The 10,161-nt window shown below is 33.0% G+C and overlaps 1 protein-coding gene across 1 annotated transcript; it reads right to left on the bottom strand.

Moving 5' to 3' along the window:
• Positions 1–2,629: 2,629 nt before the first annotated feature.
• Positions 2,630–4,682, bottom strand: LOC100240859 ((E,E)-alpha-farnesene synthase-like; the record flags this gene model as incomplete). The annotated part of the gene is given in 6 exon segments (NM_001281254.1): positions 2,630–2,926; positions 3,032–3,283; positions 3,380–3,521; positions 3,618–3,836; positions 3,936–4,305; positions 4,417–4,682. Coding segments are annotated over 6 exon segments (1,546 nt in total), but the record flags the coding sequence as incomplete, so codon positions are not given.
• Positions 4,683–10,161: the final 5,479 nt, after the last annotated feature.

Below are 10,161 nucleotides of genomic sequence, written 5' to 3'. Positions count from 1 at the left end.
TGCATTTTAGTTTTGATGGTCTTTGAACTCAAAGTTTTTACATCTTAAAAGTTCTTAAGAGGCTTTGTGAATAATTTTCCACATAAATCGTTTGTGTGAGTATATGATTAAAATTCTTGTTTTATTGATTAACTGTCTAATAAATTAAAAAATAAAAATTTGGAACCTTTGGGCTAATTCAATAAAAGATCATCTATTGATCACTCAATTTAGTTAGTCTCATGATACAATATTATAAACTTTGAGAGGATATCTCCAGAGAAAATTAAACAAAAGCATTTAGTATGCCAAAAGCCTCAATCCTCTTCAGCATCCATGCACAACCTGGACCCCCATTCTTTGATGTATCAGCTTTCCTTTTCCCCTTTAAAAGATCAATGGATGAAAAATTACTGTCTTCTCCTTTTATCACCCAATTGAAGTCCATTCTATATGTTTCAAGAATTTATGATTGCTTGCATAATTGACATAGTGTTATATGGGCCTTTTCTTTCTTTTTTTGAAATAATACTATGTTTGATTTTTTTTTATTAGTTATACGAGTCTTATTATTTAAAGTATGTTTGATAGTGATTTTAAAAAATGTTTTTAAATTTTTTTTTTTATTTTAAAATTTTTATTAAAAATTTTAAAATATAAAATAAAATAAAAATACTGTTTAAAATCGCTGTAAAAAGTACAAGTCCCTAGCATTGGTATTTTATGTATTAGACTTACAATTTTTGACTTTCAAGTTAGAAAGTCATTCCGTGGGCCATGGTTACGGTACATCTCGTGAAGCATGCTTGCATATGTCTCTGTACGACTTTATGTCAAGAAAGACAACCGCACCGCCCGATTATGAACTTCTGTTTGGATTTTTTCCTTTGAGAGCAACACATGTATAGGTGTCAGGCCAGGGTAGGGGACCATATTAAGCGGACTAGTGTTCTGTTGGAATAATTTAATTTTTAAAGTTTCCGAAAATTATATTTTGATTTGGTTTTAAAAGCCAATTAGAATATTTTTGGTTCAAATAGTAGATTTAGTTTTATATTTGAGTAATTGAATTCAATAATATTTTTATATTTAGTAACAGTGTGTGCAAGGTAACTTTGTTGCCTATTTCATTAGGAACCATAGAGTCTTCTCGGTGAATATCATCGGATTTTGTTTATAAATTGCAAACATACTTCTTATTAAATCTTCATTTGGACAGAAATACATGGGGCCAAAACATTTTAAAACTTTCAAACCAAAGCTAAAAGAATTTGGGCCCTTAAAAGGGAGACAAATTGCTTTCTTACTTCTGCAGTACTAACCAGCTTCGTTTTTGGTGGTGGTTGTTCACTTGTTCTGTTATATTAAAGTGGGTTTTGAGGTTCTAGAGCAGTGATGTTGTAGTATGTGACTCATATTTGAATAAAAAGACATAAAAAAAAAACAGCAAATGTTGGAGCGAAACAAAGTGGAACGGAGCAACGACATTTGCCTATTCCATTAGGAACCATAGAGTCTTCTCGGTGAATATCATCGGCTTTTGTTTATAAATTGCAAACATACTTCTTATTAAATCTTCATTTGGATAGAAATGCATGGGGCCAAAACATTTTAAAACTTTCAAACCAGAGCTAAAAGAATTTGGGCCCTTAAAAGGGAGACAAATTGCTTTCTTACTTTTGCAGTACTAACCAGCTTCGTTTCTGGTGGTGGTTGTTCACTTGTTCTGTTATATTAAAGTGGGTTTTGAGGTTCTAGAGCAGTGATATTATAGTATGTGGCTCATATTTGAATAAAAAGACGTATGAAAAAAAAACAGCAAATGTTGGAGCGAAACAAAGTGGAACAGAGCGACGACATTTGTTATTAAGACTTGTACTTATTTTGTTGTGGGGCGAATACTAGGTTGGGGGTGCCCTGCAGTACTGTTCAAAGGTATTTTTGGAATCATCTTCACTATTCCCGTGGACGTAGGCAATTAGTTGAATCACGTTAAATTTGTGTGTACTTGTTGCACCGATTTCAATAAGTGAAAACGATTTAACATCAATCCAGTTCTGATATACTCTATTTCTCACTAAGACTTGATCGGCTGATTTTTGTTTTTCTTACCCAGTAATAGTACAAGAAATTACTGATCCGTTTGCAGAATTTTCAGATCAGTAAATATAAATTCCAAAGTATAAGACAGCCCAACAACAGCAATGCAGTTGCTAGTGTATAGCATTTATATCAGTTTTTTCATAAGCAGAAGGTTTTTCAGAGGCAGGAGGCCTAGGACAATATATCATTTTCCTAGAGCCCCATATGCATTGTGTTGTTGGGTGTCAGTTTCATTTCAATTGGATAAGATGACATTTCTCTGGGTCACCGGTTCACACAGAGAGCCATGTGTTTTATTTCCCTCCAATGGTTTCAGGGCGGCAGAAGGAATATCAACAATAGTGATTTCTCATTGATTCCAGCCCAGTAAGAGTATTATCAATAATGACTTACGTTTGGTTGCAAGGCTATAAAGGTTTATTCAAAAGTAGAGTCTCTAAATTAGACATGGACTTCCCAAGTACCCTCATGGTACATTATGTTTACATTTTCTTACTGTCCCCAAGTTCTCAATCACAGAAAGCTAAAGCAAGATTAGAACTTTGATTTAGTTGATTCCAAGGGGTTCAATCAGTAAAGACAGAATCTGAGCCTTTGTTTCACGGTCAGGAATTCCAAGCCCATCTCCATATTGGTAAATCCACTGTGCTACCCTTGCTATATTTGTGATGATGTTGACAATTGGTTGTAGTAATGGAGATGAGGCAATGCAATGTCCATTCATATTCTTCCAAGTTTTAACTAACATGCCTCTAATGTGCGTCCGAGATATCTCCTCTGAGACATTCACTTCTTTCATATAGCATAGAACTGATGAAGCGGCATCACCTCTCTCTAGTTCTGCCTATTAGAAGAGCCACAGGGTGATTATTATACATGCTAATGTTCTAAAGACAAATTAAAAGAAAGTTATATCTGAATGGCGCTTTTCTTAAGAAGGAATAATTACCTCCAAAGTCCCAAGATCATTACAGAGACGAAGAATCAGAGATGAAGAGTACACAAGTTCCTGATTTTTCTCCAGAAAATCTACCATCTCCTCTTTAGCCTCATGTGGTACACAGAAAAATATTGCATGAACAGACAGCAATGAAACTGAGGATGAAATCCAGGCATTACTTAGATATTCCTGCAGGGTTGGTGTATAACCCTTGTTGTACCACTTGGCTTCCACAAATAAAGACTTGCAAAAATTTGCCCACTAGAAAAAACGAAAGATTTTTGTTGTAAGAAAAATCAAATGATTATTCCGGAAAACTTTTATTTGAAATGAGACTCAAAACAAAAGATATAATACCGCTTGTTGTAGCATGGGTAATACATTGTCCCAACCCTTTTCCTTCTGAATTTCATTAGCCACTGCATTAGTTGTGTCCTGGAGTACTTGGAAACAAAGCTTCATACTCTCAGGAAGTTGTTGGATTTCCTTGGAATCCCACCTGAAATTGAAAGATAATCAAAATTTTGAACAACTTAATTATAACCTTCTTTCTTGAAACTCATGGATTTTTTGGAGATGATTTATTAAGACTGACCGATCAACAGCATTGGTGAATTGCTCTAGCTCATCCAACGAACCATAAATATCATAAACGTCATCAAGGACTTGAATAAAAATAATGACTTTTGTAATGCATAGGCGAAAAGATCCATGCTGAGGTTCAGATGAGAATCCCACACCACACAGGAAACTTTCCACCAATCTATCTCTTGTGAAGCTCAAATTTTCAATGAGGCCCAGATTCCTCCACCACCTAGTGAGAAAAAATAGAGAGAAAAAGTGACTTGTCTTTTCTAATGAATTTGCGGCATACTGATGCTTATAGAGATTCCACCTGCTTTTTCATCATTACCTGGAGATGTGTTTGAGATCCTTTTGATGTACGGCTTGAACCATGTTGAAGTTAAGTTTAGCAAGCTTGAGTAAATCCAGGTTCACTCCTTCCTCCTCATAGAAATCAATGTACCACCTGATATCAAACCACTGCACTCTCCAGTGCAATGGACGCTCCAAAGAATGAACCACTTGTTTAGCCAGGTTATTATCTAGGTTAGAAATGATTTCTTTGAGATATCCCGAAGAGAAAGCTTTAGCCTCGTCCAAGATGTTTTCACCTTCCAAGGCGAGATGCGAGGCCTCAAAAAGCTCAATCATTCCTTTGACATTTGTGCATGTGCTTTTAGAGAACATACCAACCTCCTCCATGAAGCCGCTAAACATATCTGGGTTTCACAGCATTCACTAAGAACATCAGCGAATAGCACTGAAAATAAAAAATGTAAGGCATCTTTTGGAGAAAGTAGAGTTAACTATTTGATAATGAATATCTGTACCTTGTGAAACTCCATAACCATGTTGCCTGAGAAGCCTAAAGCATAGTGCAGCAGCATAGAGATTTGCTTTGATACCGGGACTGTTGTTCTTATCAGACATTATGGTGTCAAGGGCTTCTCTGATCTCCTCCTCAAAGAAGTTGCCCAGACCTAGCTTTTTAATGCTGTCAATGAACTCTAACTTGGCCAATGGTTCCACCACTTCAACAAACACACGCCTAACCTCTCCTTTCAGCTGCTGGACCTGTCTTGTGTATGGCTCTCCCTGAAAAATCATCAAATTTCCAAGCACATATGAACATGGATACATACAACGGAAAATTTTTATCATTGTGGATGCAGTGCAAATAGAACACAGGATGATAAGATTTTTCTTTGAATAATATAACTCGGAATAATCCTAAATCTCACCATGTATTCGCTTGTAAGAGACTGGACGCAATCATATTTCCAGATGTTTGGCTTGTAATTGGCAGATCTCCTTTGGGATATCGTTCCAACACCTTCGGACTTAGCTTGGCACTGTAAAAATTCTTGGCTGTTTTGTATGTGGTTGGCACTATCCATGATGACTGAATAGTTACTTGTTGAAGAAAGAGAGTTAATTTGATGAGGAAGCACCTATCCTCATGCCTGTTTATATAGACTGCATTTCCAAGTCTCGTCCTTAATTAACCCATGTGAAGCACACATGCATACGTCTACGAAAAGACACATGCTGACGGTAATTGCTGACGGTAGTCAGACAACACGGTTACGGATCTTGCCTATGCGGAAATACTCCATAGAGAGGGAAGTTCGAAGGCAAAGCAAGAAGCAACGTGGGCTGTCTCACCAATTTTCTATGGCTCAAGTAGCCCCGAGAAATGAAAGCAACAACTATCAAAGCCGTATGCTATTAATCCCAGAACCCAATTTAATGCTTAGTTAATTTTGAACGTATGAATGGAAAAGAAAGAAGATTAATATAAGACAAATAATGTGAACAAGATTGTTGAAAATATCCGATGTACCCGATTCTGTCTATTCTATGTTCACACTTCGTACCATTCCTTGTTGTTTGCAAAAAACTAGGTCAATTATGTGGTGCTTACTTGGCTTTGTATCTAAACCATTGACTAAGATAAAATTTAGACCATCCCACGAGACTATAAAAATTAAGACTCGGAGACAAATAATGATATTAAACTTTGCATAAAGCAATGAGATCCAAATATGCATACATTCGACAACCCTACACTCACTCCCTTTCTTTTATATATCATCTTTGCTTTTGCTCTATGAAAGATCATTAGGTGAAAGATGAGTACTGATTGAGGTTTCTTACCATCAACAATTTGAATGTTTTATTTTATGAAACCATACGGATGAACTCTAGCTATGAAATACTTCACTTCTAAATTTTCATTGGTCACTAGCTATATCAATATGTCTATGGCCCTAATAGCTCCATATGTGCATGTCCAGTATTATTGAAGAGAGGAAGAAATGACAGGGACAAGTCTAAAACGTCGTACGCTTTCTTAATTACTAAATTTTTGTGGTCTCCGATTGAATGCATAGTTAATTTTGACTGTGGGGTCCTCTTGGAATGCATTAATGTTTCACCAAAAAAGAGCAAAAGCCTAAAATAATTTCTCTCCTAATGGATTTTGTTCCTTTCTCCAGTGAGGCCTTCTCCTTTATCTTCAATTTGTAAACCAAGAATAGAATTCAAAGACATACTGTTTTCTGTCTTAGGATAGAAACTTCCTCAATTTCCCGTTTGCATGCACGCTATTTGCGATAAAAACTATGAGTTTCCGGTTAAAGTAGTCTCTTTTTTTAGAATAAAAAAATTCTCAACCTTATCTCATGTTGAAATATTTATTAAAGTAGTGTATCCGTATTATTATTTATTTATTTATTTTTTCATTTTAAAATCACAATTGATAACTATAATTTTAAATTTAAAACTAAAATCATAGTTATTAATTATGGTTTTATATACTCAAAATAAAAATAAAAATAAAAAGTAAAAAACAAATCATATGAATGAACATGTGATAGTAAAGATTACATTGACAAATATTTTGGAAGGAGATGTAGTTTGGTTTTTTTTTTCTTTAAAAAAACTATTTTGACCTTAAATTCAAAAACTAAAGTCTCATGGGTACAGTGGACCTCAGTAGTTGGGGATCTAGTACTACTTTTATTGCCTCTTGACTAGACAAAGGACGTGAGACACGGGATAAGATTAAAATAGAAACGTGCATGGAATGACATCTTTGACCATAATATTATATCAACAACACGAAATTAAGTTGTTGCATATAGTGTTTTTGCCTGTCTAGTTGAATTATGCCGTCCCCTATGAACTTCACGGAGAAAGGGACATCATGGGGAGAAAGGCACTTCGTGAATGTGAATGAATAATGTCTGGATAATTAAAATTAAGAAAAACACAAGATATGGGTTCCATTATTAATATGATTTTTATGTTCACGAAGTGCATCAATCATCCTTATATTCTTTAAAATATAAAATCCTAAAATATAAAATGATTATATATATATATATATATAAAGGCAAACTCATCATTCATCGCATAAAAAAAATATCTCCTTCAACTCAATGACTTGACTAAATAGCTTAATCCCCTCAATCTCAATTGAGACCTCAACCCCTAGTATCTTGAGTAAACTATAATAAAATTAAAATTGATTCAAATTTCACAATCCAATAAAATATATTGACAAACATGTTAGTAGAGAACTTTTCAATTAAATTACGTGAAACTTATAAATGAGTATGTGATAATTCAAATTTTCCTTTATTATTTTTAGAATCAAATTATATTTTGAAAAATCTTTGCAACACTATTCTTAAGTTCCTAATGTTTAAAATTTGCGTGCCAATGCAGTTTTACTCATGAGGTGATTCTTCTCCCACAACAAAGAGAGTTCTCTCATTTTAGTGAATCAATTAAATAATTGGTGACTTCTATATTTATCAGTAGACCAACTTATTGTAGTGGTGATCTCAACTTCCTTCAAAGGTCTTATGACCTTTAAGCAATTGATATAATTTTAAAAGTAAATTACAAATATCACCTCTATAATTTTATTTATGTTTCAATTTAACCTTAGGAAGAAATGTTAATTGTAAAATATTATACATAAACCTCGAATAGATACTATTCCGATCATATGGAGAAATCTTTAAAACAAACACTTAAATACTAATATAAATATGATATGTTTGGATATGTCTAATTTATCTATTATTTTTTATATCGTTATTCATCTTATTCTTTTTGTCTAAGAAAATCATAATAAAATAGTCTATTTGATATCAAAGTATATTTTAGGATTTATCGATATAACTAATGACACAAAAACATTTATTTCTTTTAAATATTAGTTGTGAAAATTAGTTTTGTTTTAGTTTTATAATTGATGGTAAGTATTTGTTATGACAATTATGCTTTAAAAATTTTAATTTTGGAACTCTAAACTTACTTATTGCTAAGAAGTTAGTTTTTTGGATTAGCTTTATATGAATTCTCAAAATGAAGTTTGTGTTTTGAGAAAGAAACATAAAAACCATTTTTCTTATAAGAAAATCATTGGCGCAAGGAAGATTCTCAAGTTGATTCACCCAAATTTATAAGTAAAAGTTCCTCAATTAATAGCTATCATCAGTATTTTAATATCTTTGTTGATTAATTTTGTTGAAAGACTTGGATTTATTTTTTAAATTGAAAAATAGATGCATATGAGAATTTCAAGATTTTTAAAGCTTGTATGGAAAAATAAAGTAAACGTTACATTAAAATTTTGAGATCATATCATAGAATATATTAGCTATGATGATTTTTTTTAACTTCCCAAAAAAATAGAATGTCAATGGATACGATAAAGTGACCATTAATTGCACTTAAAACAATTGCCTATTTTTATTTTTATTTTTGGCAAAAGTAGTTCCTTGTACAACTTATTTATTGACTGGGTACCGTCTTTACTAATAAGTCCACACAAGAAAATTAGAATCATAAGAAACCTAGCATTAGTCATCCATCCATTTATTGATTATTTATGAAAAATAATATTTCAATAAGTTTTAAATTTAAATTTAAATGTACCACAAAATTAAAACATTTATTTTATTTAAATAAAAAACCGTTCCCAACAATTTCAAGTAAATTTTAAAAAATAAATAAAATAAAAGATGAAGGAAGAGAGCGAAAGGAATAGACCCATATCTATATTTCACTGGTAAGAGGCCATTTTGGGCCCAACAGTAGACCTAAAGCAAACACAGGAGCCACACGGAGTTACATGGGTCGGTGGCAGTACTTGCGACAAAGGCGGCATACTTCTTGGCAAAACTGGCCGTGATGTGATCGCTCGAGGCATTTGATCCACCGGAAATGAGTCTCGTGAGTCGTGACTTGAGAAATATGACGTTGATACATGGAAAAATCTTTAGGGTATTGAATAGATAGCTTACCCAACTTTTAATTTGGACCATGCAGCTGTATACGATGTGCTAAACCAACGTACACACATATGGTGAGGTTATAAACAAATGAAAGGTATCAGGAACGTAGATATTAGACAAACGAATATGCGTACATATGGTGAGGATTTTAACGAAAACAACACACAAACCCATGGTGAGAGTTTAAACGAAAGACACCGACAATATTTTTCAAAACTATCATTCTAAGATAGACAGATAAAAAAAATCTCATATTTGAAATTGTTCAAACCCATTTTTAAAGAGGAAATTATTCAAACTCAAAGCTTATTGTTTATTTAATTTTGTAACAAACGACGTTTTTAATTAATTTTATTATGATGTTTTTAACAGACGATGTTTTTAATTTTGTAAGAAAAAGACCGAAATTCAATTTCTTTCATTTCAAATTTTATTAATGAAAGTCTTTTCCTTTAGAATATTGCTCTAAACACAACAAAAAAATCACCATCAAACTCATAATCATTTTAATAAGGGTCAAACAAAAGCAATTAATTTTGAAAATAAATCAAACCATCAATATCAAATGACTCATCATATTTCAAATAAATCCAAAATTCGATAATATTTTTCAAAATTATCATTATCGAAAGCTTTCAATTTTTCTAATGTAGATAAAAAAAATTCAAACCTATCTCTAAAGAGGAAATTGTTCAAACTCAAATCTTGTTGTTCATTTAATTTGTAACAAATGATGTTCTTAATTAATTTTATTATTATTGATTTTTTTTAATGCTTTCATTTTAACTTCCTCTTAGGTGCAAGAGAATGAAAGGATTGAAATTCAATTTCTTTCATTTCAAGTTCTATTAATCGAAATTCTTTAATTAATTGACCCCCGTGCCTTAGCTCATGGTGCAACCGCTCCTGATCAGAGCCACAAGAAGCACCAGTTTGACTTGGGAGCGGTGATTTTGTAGCAGTGGATGCACAGTAACTTTGTTGTTGCCTGCTCCGATTGATGCATATCATTGGGTTTTGTTGACAAACTGTAAACAGACTTCTGATAAACCTAAAAGAGGCTCAATGAGTAGAGACAGAATCTGAGCCTTTGTTTCACGATCAGGAATTCCGAGCCCATCTCCATATTGCAATGTTCGTGATGATATTGACAATTGGTTGCAGTAATGGAGATGGGGCGATGCAGTGTCCATTAATATTCTTCCAAGTTTAAACTATCGTGCCTCTAAGGTGCTTCCTAGATATCTCCTCTCAGACATTCAC

The sequence above is a fragment of the Vitis vinifera genome, chromosome 10, assembly GCF_030704535.1.
Source record: "Vitis vinifera cultivar Pinot Noir 40024 chromosome 10, ASM3070453v1".
Classification (NCBI taxonomy): Eukaryota; Viridiplantae; Streptophyta; class Magnoliopsida; order Vitales; family Vitaceae; genus Vitis; species Vitis vinifera.
The sequence above is the reverse complement of the archived record's forward strand: the minus strand, read 5'-3'. Positions and strand labels throughout refer to the sequence as shown.